This window comes from Mus caroli, chromosome 15 (genome assembly GCF_900094665.2).
Source record: "Mus caroli chromosome 15, CAROLI_EIJ_v1.1, whole genome shotgun sequence".
NCBI lineage: Eukaryota > Metazoa > Chordata > Mammalia > Rodentia > Muridae > Mus > Mus caroli.
The window spans coordinates 92,934,522-92,960,590 of record NC_034584.1 but is presented as its reverse complement, the minus strand read 5'-3'; the positions used below and the strand labels follow the sequence as shown (position 1 = coordinate 92,960,590).

At 52.8% G+C, this 26,069-nt stretch overlaps 2 protein-coding genes and 1 non-coding gene across 8 annotated transcripts in view; 2 read left to right on the top strand and 1 right to left on the bottom strand.

The window, feature by feature from the left end:
- Nucleotides 1–2,286: 2,286 nt before the first annotated feature.
- LOC115029450 lies at nucleotides 2,287–2,419 on the top strand. Its single transcript, XR_003835027.1, has one exon. It is a non-coding gene; the product is annotated as a small nucleolar RNA SNORA70 (small nucleolar RNA).
- A 3,099-nt stretch (nucleotides 2,420–5,518) lies between these two features.
- Nucleotides 5,519–15,217, top strand: Mcrs1 (microspherule protein 1). Of its 3 annotated transcripts, none has more exons than XM_021183357.2 (15): nucleotides 5,519–5,621; nucleotides 6,926–7,045; nucleotides 7,522–7,660; nucleotides 8,007–8,145; nucleotides 8,863–9,021; nucleotides 9,163–9,272; nucleotides 10,620–10,728; nucleotides 10,943–11,081; nucleotides 13,300–13,375; nucleotides 13,649–13,677; nucleotides 13,773–13,865; nucleotides 14,025–14,107; nucleotides 14,265–14,352; nucleotides 14,586–14,713; nucleotides 14,820–15,217. In XM_021183357.2, the coding sequence occupies exons 2-15, from the start codon at nucleotides 7,036–7,038 to the stop codon at nucleotides 14,904–14,906; spliced, it is 1,389 nt and encodes a 462-aa protein (XP_021039016.1). In that variant the 5' UTR covers nucleotides 5,519–5,621; nucleotides 6,926–7,035; the 3' UTR covers nucleotides 14,907–15,217. The 3 variants fall into 3 exon arrangements, with proteins under 3 accessions (XP_021039016.1, XP_021039019.1, XP_021039018.1); XM_021183359.2 differs by lacking the exon at nucleotides 5,519–5,621 and adding an exon at nucleotides 5,654–5,760; XM_021183360.2 differs by lacking the exon at nucleotides 6,926–7,045.
- The window catches only part of Kcnh3 (potassium voltage-gated channel subfamily H member 3), an 18,268-nt gene continuing 7,414 nt past the window's right edge, over nucleotides 15,216–26,069 (bottom strand). For 3 of the 4 annotated variants that reach the window (XM_029469891.1, XM_021183356.2, XM_029469893.1), the window contains exons 8-15: nucleotides 24,843–25,145; nucleotides 24,403–24,602; nucleotides 23,718–23,967; nucleotides 19,813–20,030; nucleotides 18,114–18,445; nucleotides 16,991–17,097; nucleotides 16,185–16,261; nucleotides 15,216–16,091 (exon numbers count right to left, since the gene is read on the bottom strand). In XM_029469891.1, coding sequence (XP_029325751.1) covers nucleotides 15,489–16,091; nucleotides 16,185–16,261; nucleotides 16,991–17,097; nucleotides 18,114–18,445; nucleotides 19,813–20,030; nucleotides 23,718–23,967; nucleotides 24,403–24,602; nucleotides 24,843–25,145 — 2,090 coding nt within the window. In that variant the 3' untranslated portion in view covers nucleotides 15,216–15,488. The remainder of the gene's footprint in view (nucleotides 16,092–16,184; nucleotides 16,262–16,990; nucleotides 17,098–18,113; nucleotides 18,446–19,812; nucleotides 20,031–23,717; nucleotides 23,968–24,402; nucleotides 24,603–24,842; nucleotides 25,146–26,069) is intronic. The other variant, XM_029469892.1, reaches the window with a different exon arrangement.

Below are 26,069 nucleotides of genomic sequence, written 5' to 3'. Positions count from 1 at the left end.
GCTCCCTGCTTACTGCCTGTGGGTGCAGTGTGCCCAGCTGCCTCTCAGAGCAGCTGCCCACATAGCTCTCCCCATCATGATACAATGTACAGCTCAGACTGTGCTGGAGCAAACCTTTCCATAAATTGCTTCAGTGAGCACAACAATAAAAGTAACTCATACAGAAACATGGTACTGAGGACTGGCCACTGCTGGGATAAAGGTGACCCTGCAGCTCCTAGGCCTTTGGAAATGGTTTGGGGTTAGGAGAGGAAGATTTTGGCAAGAGCAATCCTGGAATGCTCTCACCAAGAGTTTTGTAAGCCGTTATGGTATGAGTCTAGAGGACCAACATCCTGACATAGTAACTGCTGTGCTCATTGAGTTTCAGAGGGAAACATGGTAGCACCATTCTTGTTACACCCTGGCTACACTCTGCTCACACCAGGAGAACTTGTGTAGGCATACATTTTTTTGCAACCTACTTTTAGCCCACCACCCAGCAGAGGCAGTGGAAGAGAAAAGTTATTAGCATATGGGGGGAAGTGGACTTGTTCAGCAATAGTTCTTTGGGGGCAAGCTCAATCGTCTTGGGCAGTAGTTCAGTCCCATAGCAAACACCAAATGCAACTTAGCAGCTGCACACCAGTCCTCTAGGCAGGCAGACACCAGGTACGAACCGGCAGCTACAGCCCAGGCCTTTCGGCAAGCAGATACCAGGAAGCTGTAGTTCAATCCTGAAGAAACCACCAGGCTCGCCAACCAGCCTGAGGTGAGGCCGCAGAAGAAGCAAACTGCCACAGGAACCTCACAAGCAGTTCTTGGGTGAGATTCTCTCAGTGGCAGCTTTACCACAAGTTGAGCTCAACAAGAAATATAAGCGAATCAGTACATGTGTGTCTTTAGCAAAGAATAGCAAGGCAGAACAAACCAAACCAAGGCTCAGTGCTCGGCTCTCGCTGTCTGTGGGTCATATTTATATACTCCTTCATCAAGAGTCCTTTTACGTGTTTGCTATAGCCAAACATCCTTTCACCTGTCTGCTTCAGGAAAGCAGTCTTTCCCGTGTCTGCTTTAGCAAGACATCCTTTCACCTGTGTGCCCCAGCAAAATATCATTTGACATAACTAACTTTCCAAAGAACGAGAAGTTTCCACTTCAAACTTGACTGGGGCTGAATTAACGAGTGATGGACTAATTTGGAGGTGGAGAAAATATCATCACAACATGGTGTCTAGGCTATAGTCATGGTTTCTGCTCACTAATCTTATCCAGCTTTACAGGGAGCAGGGCAACAGGAAAGGTGTCCTGCGGGCAAGACCCCGTCTACTGAGACACCAGTCTGTGAAAATTCAAACTTGAAAGTCTAAATTGGGAATGCCCCTGAAAATGTTCACTGTTTGAAAACAGAACCTAACTAGATTCTGTTTTCCCAGGTGTTCTGGGTTGGGCCACTCGTGTGTAAAGAAGAAGGCACTGCAACGGTAATAGGAAGGGGATAGACTACATCTTGAAGCCACAGTGGAACTTGGTGGTACCTACGTGGTGGTAGTTGTACAGGCACACATAGTCTTCAAGACCAGGCAAGGTGGAGCGGGGTTAGGTTCCCTGATGAATGCCCTGGGAACCCACTGCCTGACCATGTGAACGGGATGCTGGAGTTGCAGTGCATATTGGAGGTTCTAGGGCTGTGGAGCATCTGCTGAGGAAAGCTGCAGGCAGAGAAGGGCGCTGACCCAAGAGAAAAGCTGCAGGTGCTGCCGGTGGTGAGCTGGGGCCACAGCTGCTAACAGTGCTGGGGCCCAGATGGTTCCATCATGAGTCCAGATTGCAGAGTGCTGACCTGTCTGGGTTTCAGTCTTGCTTTGGCCTGGTCTTTTGCAGCACACTTTACAGACTGAGTCACCTCTCCAGCCATTGGCCTGATCTTCCCTGCATGCCCCACACTCTATTTTGGAATGGAAATATTTACACTGTGCCATTGTATACTGTAAGTAACTTGTATTTTATTTTATAGAGACTCACAGTTAAGAGGTCACCCGAGTCTCAGAAAAGACTCTGCGCTTAGATTTTTGAATCATTTTGAAAGTGTTGAGACTTTGGGTTTTTTTTTTTTTTAAGATGAAATGACTCCCCTCTGCATTAAGATATGAACATGAAGGTAGGCATGTGGCCCCCACCTTTAATCCCAGCACTCTTCAATGCTGGCCTTGTCTACCAAGTGAGTTCTAGAACATCCAGGGCCATGGAGAGACCCTGTTTCCAAAAGCAAACAAACAAAAGAAACAAAAAAGAGAAATGACTGTGATGCAGCCAGTTGAGCTGGCCAGGCCCCCTTCTTCATGGCACCTGTGTGTAATGGCTGCAAACAGAAGCCTGCTTGGAGGGATATTCAACCTGCTGTCTGTGTGGGTTTCCCTAAGGGATCTTGGTGGCAGCTTTCTAGGGGCTATTTCTGTCTCTGACCTCAATACTATCCCCAGTCCAGGCTGCGGAGACGAGCGTGCAAGCTGCCTTTGGGAAGCTCCAGGACACAGTGGCCAGGATTCCCTTAGGCCAGATCATCAGGCCCATCTGTGTCAGGTTTCACAATGAGGAAGGTGGTTAAGGCCTTGCATAGAGGTAAGGTTCAAGTTCCCTGGCCTCTGGAAGAGCCACGCCTCAAAGAGGTGGGGCTTTACCAAGTTTAATGCAGAAGAATTGAAAGGAGTGGTAACTGACAACCAGTGCATCCCTGATGGCTATGGGGCACATATGTTCCCAGGTATAGTCCCTGGGGAGAGTGTCAGACTTTGTGGTCCTGAGAGCTTCCACTTTGCTCTCTATGCCCACTGAACCATGTTCAGTAATAAAGCTCACATCCCATCCGGTCTAAAGAATTAACATGAGACTTTAGGGAATGCTATGATTTAAAAGTGTTGTTTCAGCCGGGCGGTGGTGGCACACGCCTTTAATACCAGCACTTGGGAGGCAGAGGCAGGTGGATTTCTGAGTTCGAGGCCAGCCTGGTCTACAAAGTGAGTTCCAGGACAGCCAGGGCTACAGAGAGAAACCCTGTCTCGAAAAACTAAAAAAAAACAAAAACAAAAAAACCCCAAAAAACCCAAAAGTGTTGTTTCAAGGTTGGGGATATAGCTCAGTTGGTAGAGTGTTTATACAACACGCACAAAGCCATGGGTTTGATACCCAGCACCACACAAAACCAGGGATAATGGCACCCGGCTGTAATCCTAGCACTGGGGAGGTGGAGATGGAAGGGTGAGAAATTCAAGGCCAATCTTTTGATAACTTGAGTTTGAGACCAGCCTGGACTACAGGAGACTCTGTCTCTAAAGCCTAATGTCTGGGTGTGGTGACACACGTCATTAATCCTTACATTGGGAGGCAGAGGGAGATGGATCTCTGTGAGTTCAGGACCTACATAGCAAGTTACAGGACAGCCAAAACTACATAGAGGCTCTGTCTCAAAAACCCAAGCCAAACAAACCAAGAAAGACTGGGGATCGCTATGCTCCAGTGGCACCAGCAGCTGATGGATGCCACCGACATAAATGTGGTATGCCTGGACATCAGGTGGGCTTGTGATCTTAACCTCATTTAGAGTCACAAGACAAAACTCCATGTGTGTCTGTGGAGCTATTTCTGGAGGTTTAACTTAGATGGGAGACCACCCTAATTTCGAATGACCTTGGGCTAGGGCTACAGACTGAACAGGAAGGAGAAAGCAGGCAGATCACCAATACTTCATCTCTCTGCACTTCCAAGTTCTGGACACAGCTTGAGCAATCACCCCACACTCCTGCCACCGTGCCTTTCCTGCCATGATGTTTGTACCCCCTCACACCCCCCAAAACTCTGTGAGCTAAAATAACCCTTTCTTCCTTAAGTTGCCTTTCCTACGAGAAAAACATCTAACAAACATTGAACAGTACCCATCCAGCTCTTTACCAAACGATCCCTTGTTAGGGCTGCCCATGTGGCTTGGTGGGACAGAACTTGCCTGACACACACCAAGTATTTCATTCCTACTTAAAAAAAAAAAAAATTACCTCTTTAAGAAGAGTGCTGTGTGTGGGGGGGTATGGGGGACTTTTGGGATAGCATTGGAAATGTAAATGAGGGAAATACCTAATTAAAAAAAAATAAAATACAAAAAAAAAAAAAAGGAAGAGCGCCCAATTAATTGTCATCTGTATAGATACTAAACCACACTATATTTCGCACAACCCACCAGGCTGTGTCCTAGTTTGTTTTTAATTGCTGTGATCAAAACACTGTAACTAAAGGCGACCTGGGAAGCAAAGGGTCTATTTCATCTTATAACTTTCAAGTCACTGTCTATTACCGAGGAAAGTTGGGGCAAGAACCTCAAGGCAGGCACTGGAGCAGAGGCCAAGCAAAGCTCTAGCTTGCTTACCCTGCTGTCATTTACAAAAGAGGACCACCTGCCCTGGGATGGGTAGTACCGCCCACAGTAGGCTTAGACCTCCCACATCTATCCAAACAACAAAATACACCCCAGACTTGCCTGCCAACCAGTCTGAAGGAGGCATTTTCTCAACTGAGCGCGAAGATTCTAGCTAGTTTCAAGTTGACAAACCTCTAACAAGCATACTGTATACCAGAAAACTTTGTTTTGGGAGCGATAAAGCAAATACATGCTCGTTAAATAAGTAACAGTATATTATGAAGAGAAGACTTGAAACTTGTCAGGGTCGTCCATTTGACACTTAAATTCAGGATGTCAGGCATGCTGGGCAAACGCTCTTCCAGGGAGCTCCTCCAGCCAGAGCTGCTCCACTTTTGTGCCCCTCAAAGAAGGCATGAAAGAGCTATTATAGAGTCCAGTCTCCCTAGCTTTCCGGGGCATCTCTCACAGCCCCCAAGTCCGGACGTCTCCTGTTCTCTGGGAACTAGTTCTTTCTTTCAAAACAGTTCCCTCAGGGAACACTGTCCTCTGAAAAGGATTCGGTTGGTTTGCTGGCTACCCACGACTGACCCCAGCAGTCTAGATGGAGTTCATCTGGCGTAAGCAACTGGCGCCGCTCCTTCTCTCCTAAGGAGTGTTTCCTTAGGAACGCGGCCACCATCCTGCATCTCCCCCTTAGACAGGAATCTTCGGGATTCTACTGTACGCCACATCCCCCCCCCCCAGTTCGAGCAAACTCTCCAACATGTGTGCTTAGCAAAGGGCCTGACCGAATCCCTTATCTGAAAACACTGGCAAATAAAACAATACAAGATTTGGTCCAGAGACACCCACTAAGGTTAGTGCTAATAACGAATGCACGGCGGCCCCGCCCCTCCCAGCGTCGCCTGGGCGGGGTCTCAGCACAAGCCCCGCCCTCCCGCTGCTTTTTCCAACCGGGAAACCTCCGCGGTTCCTATAATTAACACTGCCTGGTGCCTCCCTAAGCGCTTCTGCCAACCCGGAAAGCTGTATTTCCGGCTCCCCGCAAAATGGTTTCCACTAAGGCGCACGGCCACGCCCCTTCCACTTACGCGTCCAGGACGAACCGGAAAAGATCGTCCAACCCTTCGTTCGCAACCCGGAAGTAGATGTGTCTCACGGAAGCCGGCTTTGGCCCTGCGGCTCCTGCCGTCGCCGCGGAGAAATTGTTGGAGCTGGCAGCCTAGGAATGGTGAGACCCCGCGACTCGTCTCCTAGTGTTCTGAGTAGACCTGGAGGGTGAAGTGGAGCTTCCCAACGTGCCTCGGGGCACAACCCCACAACAAGATTTGGGGCCCCGCCCCGGTATCGCCCGAGAAATCTGCGCATGCGTAAGTCCGATCGGGCTAGGCTCTGGCCTGCGGCATTACGCATGCGCACAGGTGGCATGCTTGAGGTGGGATGAGAATTGTCTGGGAGTTGTCCTGGTTCGCTACCACCGGCCTGTGGGCCTCAGAGCCAGATGGCGAGGTCGATGCAGTAGTATGGAGCCGAAGAGCTGACTAAATTACCACTGCTCCCCAGAGTCCCTGAAACAGACCTGCCCTGATCCCTCACCTTAGGGGTGCCCTGTCGGGAGGAGGGAAGGGAAGGAGAGCAAACACTTTGCCTTAGTTGCTCGTGGGGCTGGACACCTGCACCCCCCCTCTTCTGTGGTACCCACCGAGCTGGGGGCATGGAGCGTCCTTACGGGCGGAGCCAGAACTTTGCGAGAGGCCGGAGTCAGGAGGGGGCGGGGCCTGCTCACAGCCCGCCTGCAAACCCGGTACCTGGTTCCCTGGGTTAGAAGCGGGGCTGCCAAAGCGCTGGGTATTCACACAGTTCCCAAACCACTTTTTAATCGTCAGAAGGAACCACCCACTTTAGTAAAAGCTGCACATGGAAAGGAAAGCAAAAAGATAGCGAGATACTGGGATTCTATACCTTCCCCGGCTGTGGCCTGGGGGCAGGTTGGTGCTGCTGGTTTGAGTAGACAGCTGAAGGAAAACAAATGAGTCAGGAATCCCTTGACCCTTTCTGGTTAACGTTCCAAATGCTTAATTTAGGATTCACTGGTAAAGTTAAGAGAGATCTCTGAGCCTAATATGTTTTTTTCCACATCTTTTATCATTCGCACAAAGGCCTCAGTGACTCCCACGTGGCTACTTATATTTTGTGTTTTTATTGTTTGGAGCAGAAGCTCACTATTCTATAGATAGCCCTGGCTTGCTCCGTAGACGAGGCTGGCCTTAAAGTCAACAGAGATCCACCAGCCTCTGCCTCTGCCTCTACCTCCGCCTCCACATACTGGGATTAACTGTCAGAGCCGTCAGACCAGGCAATAGCTACTAATGGTTAGGTGCAATTGAGAGTAGAGCTTTTTTGCCTCTTCCCACTCCGTATGTCCTCCCTACCTCAGACAGGGTGCACGAGTGCCCGAGGATAAGGGATTGGTCAATCAGTAGGTTTGGCCTGTTGGAAACCCGAGCCTGAGGGAGCCTTACCTCTCCTTTGCAGACTCTCTTCTCAGCATCCAAGCTCGCTTGGTCAGAACCCTTGGATGAGCCTGTGGGACCCTTCCTCCTAGCCCTGTGGTTTGGAGCCGGAGGCTTTGGGACTGTGAGAGGATGGACAAAGGTAGTGTGAGGCCCGGCCATCTCCCCAAGCTCTCGGGCGCCAGGCAGCCCCTGACTCTACCCCTTGCCGAGTGTCTCTCGGTCCTGGCTGGGCAATGCCACCTACCACCACCACCACCCCCCCAGGGCCAGCACCACCTATGTGCCTCTCGGTAAAGCCACAATTGCCTCAGTTGCCGTGGAGCTGCTGCTCTTTGGCATGATGCATTTTGATGGTCAAGGGAGCAGTTATGCTCAGAACCCACCCCGTGTGTCGGCCTCATCAGTCTGACCTGAGCACCTGTGCTGCACCCCATGACCCGTGGCACCAGGATAACTGCCTAGCGTGGAAGGTCTGGGCCAGGTCTGAGCCCAGATGGGATCTGGATGGCCAAGAAGGAATGCCCGCCTCAAAGACCAAGCCTCAGGGAGGCCGGGCAAGGACTGAGGGGCTGACACAAGGGTCCATGCACGGAGGTCACCCTTTCTCTTTCCTAGATTCTCAGGGGCTGCTAGACTCTTCCCTGATGGCGTCAGGCACAGCCAGCCGCTCTGAGGATGAGGAGTCACTGGCAGGGCAGAAGCGAGCCTCCTCCCAGGCCCTGGGCACTATCCCCAAACGCAGAAGCTCCTCCAGGTAGCCTGGGCTCAGAGTGCCTGGGAAGGGGAGGCATGTGGGGTTAGGCACACCCATGCTAGCCTTGGTTTGAAATGGTCTTCTGAGCCTGCCTGGGGTCCAAAGAAAGCCTTGTGCTTTTCCTTTACCTCCTCTGCCGGTGCGTCCGGATGGCACGGAGGACGGGGAGTGAGGGGTTCCATCTCTGTTGAAAGGTTGCCTGTCACCTCAGAGGACTAGAACTTGTCTTTTCCATGTCCACTGAGCCAGACACTGCTGGAAAGTGAAGGCAGTTAGTTCCCAAGGGGAGTCTGCCCTGTGGAAGTGGGTGTGGTACCAGTAGTTAACCCTGCAGGACCTTCCACAGGTTCATCAAAAGGAAGAAATTTGACGATGAACTGGTAGAGAGCAGCCTGGCCAAATCCTCCACCCGGGTGAAGGGGGCCGGTGGTGTGGAGTCAGGCCGTTGCTCAGGGAGCGAGCCCTCCTCTAGTGAGAAGAAGAAGGTAAGGGGCTGGGCAACTGGGTGAGGCCTGCCAGGGACTGCACTGCCCAGCCCCCATCCCAGACCCCTCCCTCCTGTCTCTCCTGCTCCCTCCCTTGCTGCATCCCTCGCTTGCCAGTGCATCCTGGATCGTATTCCGTGTGGGAGGCAGGGAGCTCGTATCTATTCTGGGAGCAGACAGCTTGTTCCCAGCATTGCAGGGTGTAAAAATAACCCGCAGGTGGCACTGCTCTGGCCCCAGACAGGGCAGCAGCAAGAGTAGTTTCCTGGCATCCCCCCACCCGCCCTCCTTTTTGGGGCTGAAGGTGCCACAAGCAGAGAGAGGACCCCACCCAGTCAAGAACGATAGACAAGGACTTGGGCGGGGGTAGGCATTAGAAAGCTCTGCTCTCTCTAGGGCTGGAGAGATGGCTCAGTGGTTAAAGCGCCAACTGCTCTTCCAAAGGTCCTGAGTTCAAATCCCAGCAACCACATGGTGGCTCACAACCATGAGATTTGATGCCCTCTTCTGGTGTGTTGGAAGACAGCTACAGTGTACTTACATATAATAAATAAATAAATCCTTAAAAAAAAAAAAAAAAAAGAAAGCTCCGCTCTCAGCTTGGCTCCCTGGTGTTGTCGGAGCCTGCGGCTATCACAGTATGTGATGCAGTAGGTCCGAAGCCCCAGCTCTTCTGACACCAGCTCTGAGTTCACTGTGGTCCCGTCCTGTACCCAGGTATCCAAGGCTCCCAGTACTCCTGTACCTCCCAGCCCTGCCCCAACCCCTGGGCTGACCAAGCGTGTGAAGAAAAGCAAACAGCCACTTCAGGTGACCAAGGATCTGGGCCGATGGAAGCCTGCAGATGACCTCCTTCTCATCAATGCTGTGCTGCAGGTACCCACCATGGGACTGGGGCTCCCTCCCTCCTGTCCTCCAATTTCCAGTCCCCATACTAGCTTAGCAGAACCCTGTGGCTTCCAAGGGAAGGATTCTTCCCAGTGCTGGGCTGGAGCAAACCGTTCTGGGGTCTTGCAGACTAATGACCTGACATCTGTCCACCTGGGTGTGAAGTTCAGCTGCCGCTTCACCCTTCGGGAAGTTCAGGAGCGCTGGTACGCCCTGCTCTACGACCCTGTCATCTCCAAGTGAGTGAGCTGGCTTCAGCAGAGGGGAGGGCTGGGGCCCCCCAAATTTGCAACTTGGTATAGGAGGACCAGATTCAACCAGGGCCCAAAGGAGGGTCTTGGGAGACAGGGCCATGGGGCTTTGTAGCCTCTGGGTTAACCTGGGGACCTACTGGGCATTCTGGAGTATCTCCTTTCTTTAACCTCTGCTAGTCCCAGATGGAGGTCAGCGTCCTGGCATGGGACATAAATGCCTACAAATGCCAGGAGCCTCAGTTTCACCAGTATGTGCCTTGGGTCACTTCTGAACTGTCCACACTGGCCTCTCACAGAAGAGGGATCTGGGGCTGGAGAGATGGTTCAGTGGGTAAGAGCACCCGACTGTTCTTCCGAAGGTCCGGAGTTCAAATCCCAGCAACCACATGGTGGCTCACAACCATCCATAACAAGATCTGACTCCCTCTTCTGGAGTGTCTGAAGTCAGCTACAGTGTACTTACATATAATAAATAAATAAATAAATAGTCTATAAAAAAAAAAAAAAGAGGGCTGGTGAGATGGCTCAGTGGGTAAGAGCACCCGACTGCTCTTCCAAAGGTCCAGAGTTCAAATCCCAGCAACCACATGGTGACTCACAACCATCCATAACGAGATCTGGCGCCCTCTTCTGGAGTGTCTGAAGACAGCTACAGTGTACTTACATATAATGAATAAATAAATCTTTAAAAAAAAAAAAAAAAAAAAAAAAAGAACAGGGATCTGACGTTCCCGTACTCACTCAGGAGGCAGAGGCAGTTGGCTGAGTTGGAGGCTAGCCTGCTCTACAGAGTGAGAGAAGCTCTGTCTCTAAAACAAATGAGAGACAGACACTGACATAAAGCCCCAAGACCCTTCTAGTTTTAGCAAAGTTGTAAGTGAGCTCTTGCACTACATACCATACTCCTCCTCGGTTACTTAATTCAGTGTCCTCAGAGCTTGGCTTGAATCTCAACACCCATCTTCTCCTCCTCCACAGCCCTGCCGCCTACTCAAGCTGTAGCCATAGTCCCGAGAGACCAGAAAATGGCTTGGCCTCAGCTTGGGAAAAGGAGGCCGTGGGCAGTGGGTAATGAGGAAGGGCTGGGAAGAGAGTTGCAGAGGATCCCAGGCTGTCTCAGAAGCCGGCCTCTTGTCTGCTTGCTTTGAGCTGGGTGGAGTCAGAGAGTATGGTTCTCGGTCCCGGGCTCCCTCATTGGACCTTGCCCTGGTTATTTCTACCACAGACCTCTAGGCTCAGAATCTCTACATTCCAAAGGCTTATAGGTTTTGCGGGGAGTAGGAACCCCAGATTACTTGGCGCCTTCCTTCCTTTCTTTCTTCCCATGTGCAGGCTGGCTTGCCAGGCCATGAGGCAGTTACATCCAGAAGCCATTGCAGCCATTCAGAGCAAGGCCCTGTTCAGCAAGGCTGAGGAGCAGCTGCTGAGCAAAGTCGGATCAGTAAGTGGGCAGGGCACGCGCTGGGCCGAGGGAAACCGGCAGTGTAGGGAGTCCTGTCTGTCCTGGATGGGGTCTGCACACATCTGCAGGGGTCTTGATGGAAACCATGCCTGGCCCCTGGTGACTGTTGCTTTTTCCAGTTCCTTGGCCTGGGGACAGGGATGGGGTAGAAATGAGGAAACCCAGGCATGAAGAGAATGTTTCTGATCTCCAGAGCAGCCAGCCCACCTTGGAGACCTTCCAGGACTTGCTGCATAGACACCCTGATGCCTTCTACCTGGCTCGTACTGCCAAGGCTCTGCAGGCCCACTGGCAGCTCATGAAACAGTATTACTTACTCGAGGATCAGACAGGTAACGGGCGCCCCAGGAGCTGTCGGGAGCAGTCGGGTGTTCAGGTGTGGGAACAAGTGCTGCAGGTGCAGCTGCCTGCCAGCGTCCTGTGAGAGAGTTCTCAGCAGCCCCGTGTGTGTCCTCCTCACCTCCATCTGCCAAAACAGCAGCAGCAGAACCTGCTGCCCTGTAGTGCTGGCAGGGCCTTTGGCATCGTGGAATGGGGAGCCAGCCTGCCTGCTATCCTGAGCCAAAAGTCCAAATAGTAGTTAGTGTTACTGCTTCTTGTTTGGGTTTTTTGTTGTTGTTTTGTTTCTTGACATATTTGGCCATCACATGAACAGTATGTTAGTGTATTATTTATGGGGAGCCTGAAAACTGGAGCAAACTGGGCATGTCGTCTCTAGTCACTTCCCCCCACGATTTCTCACCCCGGCTTTCTTTCCAGCCTGCATCCTCCTTCCATTGCCTTGCTCCTGGACCAGGGAGTCTGTGTGGTCAGGTGGTTTACCCCTAAAATCCCCAACAGGACTTCATATTTAGGCCCCATCCATCCTCTTCCCTAAGGGCTGGGATGCCTTCTGCCACCTGTCTCACCACCAAGCTAGGAAAGCCACCGGGTTGGACTGTAGGAGGCCTGTAGGGGGACTGGTGACCCAGCTTCTGGTTCGTAGGGTTCAGGCCCACTCTTCGTGGCAAAATCCACTGCCTGCTGTACTGTGCACCACCATAGCTCTTCCTGCTGCCTGGGAATAAAGCCTTCCTTGCCCTAGCATGCTCCTGCAGCTCAAGTTCAGAAAGATGGCCACAGCGGGATGGTCGGACATGTGTCCCCTGCTGATAGTGCTCCGGGGGCTTGCCGTCCTACCCATCATGTAATCCTCACAGGACGTTTGGTAGACAGCATTTTATTTTACTGTTTTAAAGCCAGCTTGTTCCCTCTTTTTTTTTTTTTTTTTTTTTTAAAGATCTATTCATTTATTATATGTAAGTACACTGTAGCTGTCTTCAGACACTCCAGAAGAGGGCACCAGATCTTGTTACAGATGGTTGTGAGCCACCATGTGGTTGCTGGGATTTGAACTCTGGACCTTCAGAAGAGCAGTCGGGTGCTCTTACCCACTGAGCCATCTCACCAGCCCGTTCCCTCTTTTTGTTGTTGCTGTTTTGGGTTGTTTTGTTTTGAGTCTTGGTTTTCTACAGCTCAGGCTGACCTCTTGCCTCTGTCTCCCAAGAGCTGGAACTATAGGTGTGCAGCACCACATCTGCTGCTTTTGTCATGATTCTGGAAATTGTTCTATTCCCTGAAAGTCGCACGCGTGTGTGTGTGTGTGTGTGTGTGTGTGTGTGTGAAATAATCTCCCCCAAGGGTTTGAGTTTCTCATTTGTTGCTTAGAGCTGGGTGTCCCCAGGCTCAGGCAGCTTGCTTGGCTTAGCTAGCAGGTTAGTCACACATTTAGAGCCCTGAGTTTCAAGAAGACCTGGTGGAAGGCGGCTTGGTGGGAGTGGACAACCTACTCCTCTGTCCGCACAGTCTGACAGGGTAGAGCTGAGCTGCCTGTGCATACCCCACCCACCCTCAGCTGTAGCTGCTGGCTGCCCTGCAGAGCAGCTCCGCAGGGAGGGGGCACCTCTAGCCAAGCTCTAATGTTCTGGGCACCCCCTCCTCTTCCATTCTAGCCAGAGACAGTTGAAAACTTTGACGAAACAACATACTTGATAGGTTCTAATATTAATTATCCTGCTCCATTTCATCCTTTGAAAACAATAAAGCTAATTGCAGGGCCCATAAGGAGGTCATTCTCTGTAGACTGAGGTAGCAGCAGCTCTCAGTCAGTGCCTTCTAGTGGGACATGTCTCTTGGTTGGCCAGAAGGCTGGGGGACAGTTTGGTCGTGGCTGTGCCCTGACTTGGGTCAGAGTTTAGTCTGCCTCTGTTACTCTCCTCACATGTACAAGGGAGCTGGGCAGCCCTCCCGCTTAGTTTAAGACTTGACAAGTGAGCCTGCCATGTAACAGAAGCCCATGTAGGTCAGCTATAGTTTTGTCTTGACCCACCTCTGTCCCAAGGATGCGTTGTGTCAAGTCAGAGTGTTGGCTGCTTGGGACTGTGATCCCTCTGTGGCTCTGGCTGCAGCAGGGCTGTGTCCTTCCCCCTGGCTGCTCCACTCGCCTGGCTGTGGGGCAGCTGGGGCTGGAGGAGGAACCTCCACATTTATACGCCGTTGTTGTCTATTCAGTGCAGCCACTGCCTAAGGGGGACCAAGTGCTCAACTTCTCAGATGCAGAGGACCTGATTGACGACAGTAAGCTCAAGTGAGTTCCTGGAGAGGGTTGACTCCATGTTGTCGGGCACACCAGGCTGCCCAGCAGGCGCTTCAGTTGCAGCTGCTGGGCTTAGCCACCCTGCTGCACCCTCTCCTGTGGGGGCCGCTTTAGCTCACTGCCTTCCCGTTCCCTCCACCGTAGTCCCAGGGCTAGGCCAAGGCTTTGAACAACTTTCTGAGCCTCTTGGCTGAGAAGCCTGGGGTGCTGTGGTGGGCCAGCACCTCAGGGGCCTGCTAGTGACAAATCCTTTTTGATACTCAGGGACATGCGAGATGAAGTCCTGGAACATGGTAAGTCTGCCCTGCTGAGGACGGGGTGGGAACAGAGGGGACCAGTTCAAGGTGCTGGTGGCACCAGAGTCTCCTCTTCTTTCACTTCACCTCAGAGCTGACAGTGGCTGACCGGCGCCAGAAACGAGAGATCCGGCAGCTGGAACAGGAACTGCATAAGTGGCAGGTGCTAGTGGACAGCATCACAGGTGAGGCGACTCGGGGACAGTGCTCCCTGGCACCTCTGTCCCATGGAACCTGTCCCGTGCCTGGCTGGCTATGCTGTTGACTAGGGCCATGCCCTGCTGTCCCGCCCCAGCCCTTACGTGGTCTTTGCTGCTACTTTGCTGACCCTGCTCCTCTCTCAGGCATGAGCTCTCCAGACTTCGACAACCAGACCCTGGCCGTGCTACGGGGCCGCATGGTGCGGTACCTAATGCGCTCTCGTGAGGTGAGACAGGCTGTCACTGTCCCCGCCCTGCCTAGGCACCCACCCTCTCTATTGTCCCTTTCTCTACCCAGTCCTTGATTTCTTGTCTTTCCCTGGCCTGTGTGGGGCTTGTTTTCCTCATTCCTTGACCGAGCCCTCACCTCCACCATTTTCCCAGATAACCCTGGGCAGAGCAACCAAGGACAACCAGATAGACGTGGACCTGTCTCTGGAGGGTCCGGCTTGGAAGATCTCCCGAAAGCAAGGTGTGCCCACTCTGCCAGCCCCAGAAGCAGGAGGGAGCTCCTCTGAGCCCTAAGCCATGGGGCCTAGAGAATCCTTAGGACTTACTGATGAAGGCCAAAGGAGTTGGCGCTTTGAGATCTCTACCTTGGGGCCTCGAGTGCCTGCATGCCTTCATACCCAAGAAGCAGAGGGACACTTGGCTGTCTCCTGTTTGTCACCGTCTTGTCATTTCTTTTACTTTCTGCCTCTACAGGTGTCATCAAGCTGAAAAACAATGGTGACTTCTTCATTGCCAACGAGGGCCGGCGGCCCATCTATATCGATGGGCGACCTGTGCTGTGTGGCTCCAAGTGGCGCCTCAGCAACAACTCTGTGGTGGAGGTGAGTCAGGGGTGGAGGACAGCGTCTCACCTGCTGCCTGACAGACTGGGCCATGGGTGTGCCTCTGTCCCTCCTCTAGACTCAGCCATCTTTCTCTCCTGCCCAGATCGCCAGCCTGCGATTCGTCTTCCTCATCAACCAGGACCTCATTGCCCTCATCCGGGCTGAGGCTGCCAAGATTGCCCCACAGTGAGGCGGGAGCAGAAACCATGGCATTCTCCAGCCTCAGTTTCCCTGTCATTCCAGCTCCCTTGAGCTGGGAACTCAGGCTCCTGGAAAACCCTTGTACCCAGAGTGGGGAGTGGAGGCCCGACTGCTGGCCCATTGATTGAGCCTTTGAGGCAAGGTGGGGTCACCATGGGGAAGCCAGGAGAGGCTGGGACCCCTGTGCCTCCCCAGAGCCAGAGCCCCACCATCGCCACCATTGTCACTCCTGTGTCTCCAGTGAGTCATCTTTAGACTCCTTTTTGTTTTTGTAAATAAAAAGTACTGAGTTCCAAAGTAGCTTCTTTTATTTTTTTTTTTTATGTTTTTTAATATAAAAAACATGAGGACAGTGGAGACGGGCACATGCAAGGAATGGCAGAACCCCTCCCCGTCCTCAGACCTCTGCCCCCATCTGGCAGGCGGCAGAGCCTGTGGATCCCTAGCCTGGGGCCTGCCTGAGGCTCTAGCTCACCCTCCTCCTCCCTTAGGCTCCCTGCCTTGAGCAGCCCTGCATGGCTAGGCGGAGCAGCAGGTGGCAGGCGTTTGTAGTACTCATCTCCAGTCTCAGTCAGACCCCTGTGCCTTCTTCCTGGGTCCACTGGACAGTGCCAGGACCGTGGCAGCCAATGAGCACCATCTCTAGGCTGTGGGGATCCCAGGGCAAGGCTCGGCCCCCTGGCCCTGGAGGGGGCTCTCCAGTACTGGTAGCCTCAGCCTGGCTCACAGGTGCTGGGGTCCCAGTCCTAGCCCCTTCCTCAGGAGGAGGGGGTGAGGCTGGTGTGCTGGGCTCAGAGCAGAGATCTCCAGAGCCAGGGGGCTCTGAGTCTGAAGTGGAGGTCCATAAAGCTGTGGCTCGAGGCCAAGGGGAGCTCTGAGATGCTGGGGGGCCCCAGGGCCAGGGCGCCATGAGGGGAGGGGGGTGACCTGGACGGGGGTGAGGCCAGGTCCCACTCAAAACCGAACCTGCTGGGGGCTGCAGGCAGTAGGATGATGCCCCAGTGTCCACACGCAGGGGTTGTAGGAGGCCAGAGGCGGTGGCTTGGCACGGCTCCTCTCCTGATCCCCGGGGACACTGGCCTTCCCCTTGGGGCACCAGGATGAGCTGCACAGCCTGGCGAAGTGACTGCAGTCCCTCCCGCATCTGCAGCACCTGTTCAGATAGCTCCATCACCTTGGGTGTGGGGGTAAGAGGTCACCAGGTCAGTGGGCCAGCCATCTCAGCCGGGCCTGTGATTCCCTCCCGGCTCCCACCTCAGCCACCCACCGCCTGCCGTAGCTTGTCCAGCGTGTCTGTGTTTCTTGCTTCACTGGGCCCCAAGGGGACTGTAAGCAGTCCGCTCTCTGTGGAAAGACAGGCTTTTCAACCAGAGCTGCTAAAAGACAGACAGGATCCAGGCCTGGCCTCTTAGCACTGGTCTGGCTCACCCTGCTCCTTTCTGGCCTTGGTCAAGTTGCCAAATTTTGCCTAAATTGTCAGTATGAGAACCCCTCCCTGCATCCCTGAGTAACACAGTCTACTGCTCTCCTCCCTGCAGGAGGCTGTCCCCTCGTGGAGCAGGATGAGATAGTCTCATAACCCATGATGTTCCCTCAAGTCTGTTGAGTAACCAAGGCTATTGAGCCCTGAGCTGTCTGCTCCACCTCCCTAGTGCCTGCCGGGATTACAGGCAAACACCACCATCTAGCTGGAAAAAGCTCCCTGCATCTGTCCCTCATCCTGTCCTAGGTTGTGTCCCATTTCCAGGCTGCCTGTCTCATCCAGCACCAGGTTCAACTCAATCTTTCCAGCCCTCTTTCTCCCAGGAAGACAGACATGTGCCAAGAGTGTCAGGTACATTCTCATTTGCCCAACAACCCATTTTATAGACCGGAATCAAGATGGAGGGGCCGTTGGAAAGTTGGCTGGGCAGTTATCTAAACCTCCAGGCCAGTCATCACCAGCAGCCTGGGAGAGCTTCCAGGCAGGCTGCCCCACAGTTCCTCTTAACACCAGACTCAGATCCCACACCGCTTGAGGTCTATGAGGCAAATGGGGTGCCCACCAACATTCCCTGTCTCCGCATCCAATACCTGTTCCCGGGGAGGGGCTGCTGCTACATTCTGGGCCAGACTGACCCACTCGGAAAGAGAACTTGGGCTGGTCAGAGCTGCAGCCATCTTCAATGCCATCTACGACCCTGTGGACCCAAGAAATCAAGGCAGGACATCAAATCAGACAACAGGCAGCCACCGTGGTGTCAGGATGGGACATTCCAGTGTTCACACACGTCAGCTGCTGCAGAAGTTCAAAGCTAGACCTGGGCATCCTAAGAAGCTTGTACAGTCCATTTCCCTAGGAGCTTGCGGTTTACTGAAGAGTACATTGGAGTAACACAAGATTTCACTGGAGTAACACAGTGAAAGTAAGCCCCCTCTAACCAGCTAATGGGAATCGCAGGAATCAGGGAAGGCAGGCAGGTTTGGACCATGATGATTAGAAGGATAGGGCCTGGAGAAATACCTCTGCAGTTGTGCCAAGAAGGCAAGTTGTCACTGAAAACCTGTGTGTCTTTTTTTTTTTTTTTTTTTTTTTTTTTTTTTTTTTTTTTTTTTTTTGGTTTTTCGAGACGTGTCTATGTTTTTTATCCGAGGAGTCAAGGGAAGCTGGGAAGGGGCTGGTAGAGCAGCCACTTCCCGGAGCAAAGTCAAGTAGAGCATAAAACTACATGCAACAGTTAAGAGCCTGTTTTGTTCTTGCAGAGAACTTGCATAGAACAGCTCACAACCTCCTATTACTCCAATCCAGGACACCCAATGCCCTCTTCTGGCCTCTGTGGGGACCTGCACTCATGTGCACAGTCCCCTGCCTTACAACCAACTAAAAATAAAATCGAGGAGGGGGGAGAAGAAGAGGAGGAGGAGGAAGAAGAGGAGGAGGAGGAAGAGAAGAAGGAAGAGGAGGAGGAGGAAACATGATGCATGGCACACATCTGTAATCCCCACACTCAGGAGACAGAATCAGGAGGATTACAAAGTGGAAATCAATCAGGGTTACATAGTCTCAAAAACAAAAAAAAAACAAAATAAAACAAAACAACAACAAACCCCCACACACAAAAACCCCAAATGGACAACACTTAGGGCCAGGGTGTGCCTCAATGGTGCCTCTGTCCTAGCCACCACAACTTTGCCATGAAGTCCAGGGCCTGCTCACCTGGGGCTCAGGTCTGGGGGTACATTCCATGGCATGGGGGGTAGCTGCAGCCCATCAAGTGACCGTGGATGAGCAGAAGGACCAGCCTCAGGCTTCAAAACCCCTGCCCTACTCGGCCGCCCTCTGCCACCCAACCTCGGCCGAGGTGCGGTTCGACGTGGGGAGAGTAGTTTGGCGGCTGAGGAGGAGGAGGTACAGCCGGGCGACAGCAGGGGACTGGAGGGCTCATCTGCTGGGGCTGGTGAGACCGTGTGTCCCTGCTCCCCATCTGTCTCCTTCTCCTCCAGTGTGGACATGAGGGTGTTGTCACCACTCAGGGAGCTGGTATCCACCTAGGGACAGAAGGGACAGGGTTCAACATGGACAGCCAGTGTTGTGTTCCATTCCTCTTCCTTGCTAAGGCACAGGACACACCAGGAAGAGGAAGCCACCCTAGGAGGAGGGGGCAGTAACCTGCTACACTGTTGCCACAGTGAAATCACTAAATCCGCCCAAAGATGGATACACCAAAGATGGATACAACAGCCCTCTACTTGACCCTTCAGATTAATGGAACTATTCACTGTGCACTAGTGGTAATACTAAAACCTCTCTTGGGGTTCAAATAAGAAATGCCCCCCCCCCCCAGTCTCAGGCATCTCAACAGTTGGTCTCCAATCCATAGCAAACCTCTTTGGGTGAGGCTTAGGAGGTGTGGTTTTGCTGGACAAAGGATTTGAGAAAAAAAAAAAAAAAAAAAAAAAAAAACCAAACCTGCCACTTCCAGGTCACTCTGTCCACTTCCTGCCTGTGGTCAAGGACATGAGCCCTCGGTTTCCTGCTCCTGTCTCCATACCTGCTGCCTTGTGTCTCCACCATGACAGATTCATCCCTCTGGATGTAGGCCCAGATAAACCCTTACTCCTCATGTTTTATTAATAGGAAAGTAACTACTGTCCCCTCAGAATCTGCTATTTCATGACGAAGGGTCAAGGGGCTCTACGGGGCTCTTACTCAGAAGCAGCCTCTATGGCTGATGCCTGTCTCTGACCAACCCTCCACCTGCAGGCTATACTGTAGACTACAGGGTTCACCTGATAGCAAGTGAACTGGGCTCCTGTCATAGTAAATTTTGTTTTGATCAGGGCCAATATGTCAGGCAAGCCAAAGCTGGACTTTTTTTTTTTTTTTTTTTTTTTTTTTTTTTTTTAGATAGTGTCTCTTTATTAGGTAGCTCTGGCTGTTCTAGAACTCACTACATAGACCAGGCTAGCCTTGATGTCACAGAGATTCACCTGCCTCTGCCTTCTGAGTGCTGGGATTTAAGGCGTATATTAACACACCCTGACTTGGACTGACTTCCAAATCACAGAGTTGGTTTAGAGCACATAATTGCTCTTGCTGAGAACCTGGGTTCAACTCCCAGTACCCGTGTGGTGACTCACAGCGACGCCTGTAACTAGAGTTCCAGGATGTATGATACCCTCTTCTGGCTTCTTGAGGGCTCCTGCACTCATGTGGTGCACACAAACTTACACAGCACACACGTACACATCAAATAAATTTTAAAAACAGTGAAAAGAAAGGGTTAAGTGTGAACTCCTGCCCTGAGGTAGAGGGACTTCCGCACAAGCCCACAGCTCTTCGTTTCCCCACCTGTGTTCAGTTCATCTGTTCCCTCAAACCCCAGCCCCTCCACACGCATACCCAGCACCCTCACCTCCGCAGAGACTCCCCCAGCTCCCAGGTTGTAGCTGAGCTCCCCTCGGAGGCCACGGCTAAAGCGTGGGGCAAACTCAGGGTACAGAGCGAGGCTCTCATGCAGCCCAGCCAACTGCAGACACTGTAGGACGCAGTACGTCAGCCCCTTCACGTCTGCATTGGCCTTCACTACTTGTTCCCGCTGGGGCAGCTCGCAGCCGATCAGGTCACCCTTCCCTGGGTAGAGGAAACCAAGGTTAGCAAGTCACTTGGGGAGTGTGGGGGGACATGGGAAGACAGAGGCCCCAGATGTGGCGAGGTCCCTAGGCCTCACTGGGTCTTACACACACTTGGGGTAGAGAACAGTGGGACCCAGGCTCTCAAGCACTTCCAAGGGCAAAACAACCTCTCCATCCAAGGAGGAGTGTCCACAGACAGACAGGCTCTTAATTGAACTCCCCTGGAGAAATTAAACCAATCAGGCTTCCTCCAGGACCCAGCTCAGCCCTTATCAATACAATCTGATTTTCTTAAAGACCCACAGGTGATTTGAGTACAGTTTATCCAAGGACCAGAATTTGGTAGCAGCAGTTTAGTGCCCTGTGCGTCACAGCGAAAATGTCAATGCCAAAGCTATGCTGGCATTGCCTTGGTGGGGAGGTGGGGGTGGGGGGGCGCAGGGGGAGCTTTGATCTCACCATAAACGTTTTCCAAAGCTAGCTGAGAATACCACCTGACTGACAGCAACTATCAAATGATTTGGGCAGCTCTCTTGAGTTTGAGACCAGCCTTGTTCACAGAGCCAGTTCCAAGGACAGCCAGGGCTACATAGGGAAACCCTGTCTCACAAAACAAACAGAAAAACAAAACAAAACAATGTTGGGCCGGGCGGTGTTGGCGTACGCCTTTAATCCCAGCACTTGGGAGGCAGAGGCAGACTGATATCTGAGTTCAAGGCCAGCCTGGTCTACAGAGTGAGTTCCAGGACAGCCAGGGCTACACAGAGAAACCCTGTCTCGGAAAACAAACAAACAAAAAAAGAATGTTGGGACCTCAAGGATGTCGTCCAGGGAAGGGGATTCTTCGTGTCACACCCGGGGTCTGTGAGTCAATGGGATGAATCTCCTGACGGGGCCAACCAGAGACCTTTGTCGCTTTCATCTTCCCTTTTCCTTCTTGTTCAACCCCAGCAGGGATCAACAACCAGGGCACAGGCAAAGGCAATTTGGCTTCTATCAGGCCAAGCCGCATGATTAGAAAGACTAGGAAGAGTGGTCAAGGCCTTTAAGACCAAGACAGGTCAACACAGAGGCCTCAAAATGTTTGCAGAGTTTTGCTCAGACTGAAGGGCAGAATGAGCCTCATTTAAGTTTTCTGCTCCTGTTTTGAAGTTTCCTGGACTCTCCGAGAGCCATTTGAGTTATAAGGGGGGATTTTCTAAGGAAGGAGCTGTGTTTTGTGTGATCTGGAATAAGACAGGTGTAAGTCTGTCCTCAGCCTAGAAGTGAGACACAAAGGAGAACAAGACTAAGGACAGAGTCAACAATGACCTGGGCTCTGCCACTGGTGGGGCCTGGACCACAGCTTTCAGGCTCAGCTCATCGGGTTGCATCCTCTTGCTCTTGGAACACTTGGCTGAGTCAGATTACAAACAGGTTGGAGCCAGAATCACTACTGTTGACTACAGGCCAGACTCAGCTTGCCAGGAGCCAGTTGGGATGCACCTGAATGCCCAGCTGAGGAGCCAGTTGGGATGCACCTGAATGCCCAGCTGAGGAGGCAGGTGGGATGCTGCAATGAAAGCAAGGCAGGAAACCAAGTCACAGCTGGACACATGTGCTCCCAGCCCTCAGAGGCTAAAATAGGAGACCGCAAGTTCAGAGCCAGACTGGACTCCATAGCAAACACAGAACACTCAGTTCTCGAGCAGGATCCGAGCCAGGCACTTATGCGGGCGTGCAGAGCTACCGAGCAACCAGCTGGACGGTTGTGCCCTGACCAGTCTTCCCATGACAGCTTTCTTTGGTTCCTCAAGGGTCACTAGCCACACTTGTGTTGTATATAACACTATATTCCCTCCCTCCTTCCTTATTTATTTATTTTGGTTTTCTTTCTGCTTTTTTTGAAACAGGGTTTCATTTATCCCAGTCTGGCCTCAAGCTCATATGTAGTCCAGGATGACCTTGAACTTCTTTTGGAGGAGGGGGGGTAGTTTCAAGACAGGGTTTCTCTGTGTAGCCCTGGCTGTCCTGGAACTCACTCTGTAGACCAGGCTGGCCTCAAACTCAGAAATCCACCTGCTTCTGCCTCTGCCTCCCGAGTGCTGGGATTAAAGGCATGTGCTGACCTTGAACTTCTGATCCTCCTGCCTTCACCTCCCAAGGGCTGGGATCACAAGCACAAGCCACCGTGCCTGGTTAAATGTAATGCTGGGGACTGAATCCAGGGTGTTGTTCTTGCTAGGCAAGCCCTGCACCAGCTAAGCTTCATGCCTAGCCCTTGCCCATCTGCCTGCCTTCCTCGCTTCCTCCCTTCTTGCCCCTCCCTCTCTCCCTTCTCTTTCAGATGGTCTTGCTATGTTCCCTAGGCTGGCTTAGAACTCTTCCATCGCTCAAGCGAGTCTCTTGCCTCAGCATTCCACCTGCTTTGGGTACCAAGCATATGCCACGGTACCCAGCCATAACTCCGTTTTCCCAGTTCTGGTATATGTTGTATCTAAGCTCAGAAGCTGTATGTAAGAAAGATGGAATTGAATTTAAAAAAAAAAAAAGGTGCTTTAACAGTCTGCCACCTTGCTCAGGCTCCGAGGCCTCTGGCGACATCTCTTCCATCTATGCTGTTGGAAGGCCCTCCTTCTCAAGGGAGAGGAGATGAGCACTAGTAAATGCTGGGATGCCCAGCAGCGTACCGCCACCTTCTCTGTTCTTGTCTGTCCTAGTCTTTACTGTGGCTGTGGGGCTCTAGTTGTCGCCACAGCAAGGACTTGGCTGTGATCTGGTCCTTACCTCTCTTCCCCCTGGTACAAGAACTCACCTGGATTCCCCAGGCTATGTCGGTTCCTTGCCCTCCAGGGCCATCGAGAGCCTCCCATGACATGGCTGCATAGCCCAGCCCCTTCACGGGCTTTTACCATGCAGGCCTGTGCTTCACAGAGCAAGGCTCTCCTGGTGCTTGTGTGCACACCTGGCCCTCCTCAAACGCTTCCCCTCTAAGGTCAACACACACACACACACACACACACACACACACACACACACACACACACGGCACCTGGCTATCCCACACATCCCAGCCAACACCTAGCTTAGCTGGGTGAATGATAACCGTTTCTCTAATGCTTCCTATGAGTTTCCAGTGTCTCTGAATGGAAGGGCTGGCCAGCCAGTCCTCTGTGAGTCTACTGTTCCCTCTGCTGTGCTGGTCCCTTGACCTCATTTAGGAAGCTGATGTGTTACTTCCCCTCTCCCTTTTGTCAAAGGAAGGGTATGCTCTTTTTCTGAGAGATGCTACCCTGTCACGTGGAGGCTGAGCTCCGCTGTCACCCATCTGGGCTTTGGACCTGCTCTGTATGACCTGCCCTCTTTCTCCCTTGCTAGAGCACTGTCCTCTGCACTTTCCTACAAGGCTTCTCTATCCCATCATGCACTGGCTCCTATGAAAAGCTGGACCCCCCTCACTGGCCTCCTCGTAGGAACAGCCTCAAAGTTGCCACCTCCTCCCGTATTGCTACTTTGTTATCACTGGCTCATCTTTGAACTTTGTCTAGAGCTCTGGCTGTTCTGAACTCCATCCTATCTGTCTCTCCCTGGGTGGCTGTGTATGCACCCACTCTCTGATTTTTCCTTGTAAAGACTTTGGGTTCCCTAGACACGGGAGCGCCCCCCCCCGCCCCCCGCCAAGCACCCTCTCTCCTGTCACACGAACCTAGAATGGCGAGCACGGTGCCACCTTTGAGGACCTCCATGGAACCCGAGCAGACAAAATAGAGGGCCTGGAGAGCATCGCCTTGGTGAATGAGGTACTCGCCCGGTGTGCAGAAGGCTGGCCTCAGGGCCAGGGACAGCGCCCGCAGGCAGCCACGGCTGGCGGCCTCGAACAGCGGCAGCTGCAGGACTTCCTTGTGCAGGTGCATGGCAATGTCTGCACGAAGCTCATCCGGGAGGCTCTGCAGCAGCTGCAAGCAGGCAGTAGGGGAGGGCTGAGGTGGCAGAAGAGGGGCTCCCTTTCAGCCAGCCCCTGGCCATCATTTCCAACCTCAGAAGCAAGAGGGGTAACAAAGGCGGTGCAAGCCTCCAAGGCGGTGCAAGCCTCCCACCCAGCATTAAGGTGCAGAGGGTACAGTCAAGGGAAGAACGCTCTTTGCAGCCCCCTCCTAGCCCCTTTCCTCCTCCTGGCCTCAGACTCTGATGTCAGTGAGCACAGAGCCCACAGACCTAACTGGGGTTCTGCTCTGTCTCATGTATGGGTGCTGTCTCTGTAAAAGAACAGGGAAAACTGTATTTCTGCATTTCCTACCCACCCACACCTCCACTCCCGATTGATCGCGGAGACCAAGCACAAACCCCTGGAGGATGTAAAAGTCTAGAAGCAGCCTAGGAGGCCACCACACCTCAGTGGTATCGATGCCATTGTTCACAGCCCAGGTGGCTTGGAAGTACTCCAGCATCCGTTGTTTGAGGGGTTTGGGGATGCGGTGGATGCGGATGTAGTCTCGCAGGTCACGAGTGCGGCTGTGGTACAGAAAGCGGCGAGCATACATGCGCTGGATGATGGCCGTCACATTCCCAAACACCACTGCATGCATTAGAGCTGGTCAAGAATAAAGAGGAAGGATCACCCTCCAGACCTGGCCAGGCCTGATGTGGTGCTAGCAGACCTGTCTTCCGCTCCCTGCCTATCGCCATGTTCCTAGGCAGTGTGCATGGGCATCTCTCCCTGCCCTGGTCTGGTGGATGGATCACCAAAGGTAGACCCTAGATCTCCAGTTGTAGGAACCCTGAGAGAGGTGGGCGTGGAGGGGCCCCCGGGAAAGTCGCGGCTCAGCCTCACCTCCAATAAGCATGGTGCAGATGGAGAAGATCTTCTCCGTGTCTGTGTTAGCAGACACGTTGCCAAAGCCCACACTGGTGAGACTGCTGAGCGCGAAGTACAGGGAGGTGATGTAGGCGCTGCGTAGGGACGGGCCACCCAGAAGCTCCAGCCCGGTCCCATTGGCTTCGCTGCCTCTGCCGCCACTGCTGCCGCTGCTGCTGCTGCAGTTTTCACTCTGGCCAGAGCTGTTCCCTCCGTCTGGACTCCGGCTCACCAGGTAGTAGGGGGTCTCCAGCCTGCGTGCCAGCTCCTGCAGCCAGCCTGGGGAATGGGAGCGGGCACTGAGAGAGCAGGATGCGTTCTGCCACTCTGCAGATCCAGGTATGCTAGCTGGCATCCCCGAAAATGGGGTGTACGCAAATGCAGGCCCACCCCTGTGGCTTCTGTCCAACCTTTCTCTTCTCTGTTAGCGCATCCTCATCTGTCCCTTCACCTCTCAGCGAGACAGCACAGGCTGTCAAGCTCCACAGCCAGATCCTATGGGTGCCCTTGATAGAGGAAGGAGAATCACACTCCCCAAGGGTGCTTGTCAATATCACAGAATGCTTCCAACAGGAGGAGATAGGTGGCCAGGCAAAGAGGCTGGGGTAGGGGTGGCATCTCATTGCATCTCAGCCTGGTCCTCAGGTTTGGAAGGCTGAGGCCCCATCCTCTGTCCCATTCATTCACTCTAGTTTTCTTCATCTAAGCCCATCTGCTACTGAAAGCCCCGCCCCTGACCAGGCCCCGCCCCTGACCGGGCCCCGCCCATCAGCGTTACAACCCTGGCCAGTCTCACAGATGCTGCCACCAACACGTCATGTGGATGTGTACACATATGCCACCGAGGTACCACACATGCCCCACACAGTGGAGAAGGCAAGGGCACACATGCAAACGCTCTACAGATATCCAGTCATAACCCTGGCCACGGGCACTGCAAAGGCCTGCGCATCCTTTGATGACCACGGGCGACACTGATACACAGGCAGAGATGGGGACATGCTTGCACACAGATGAATCTATAATTGCACACTCACACCTGTACACCCTCCCAGACAGACAGACTTCCTTCCTTCCTTGTTTGTTTGTTTGTTTGTTTGTTTTCCGAGACAGGGTTTCTCTGTGTAGCCCTGGCTGTCCTGGAACTCACTCTGTAGACCAGGCTGGCCTCAAACTCAGAAATCTGCCTGCCTCTGCCTCCCA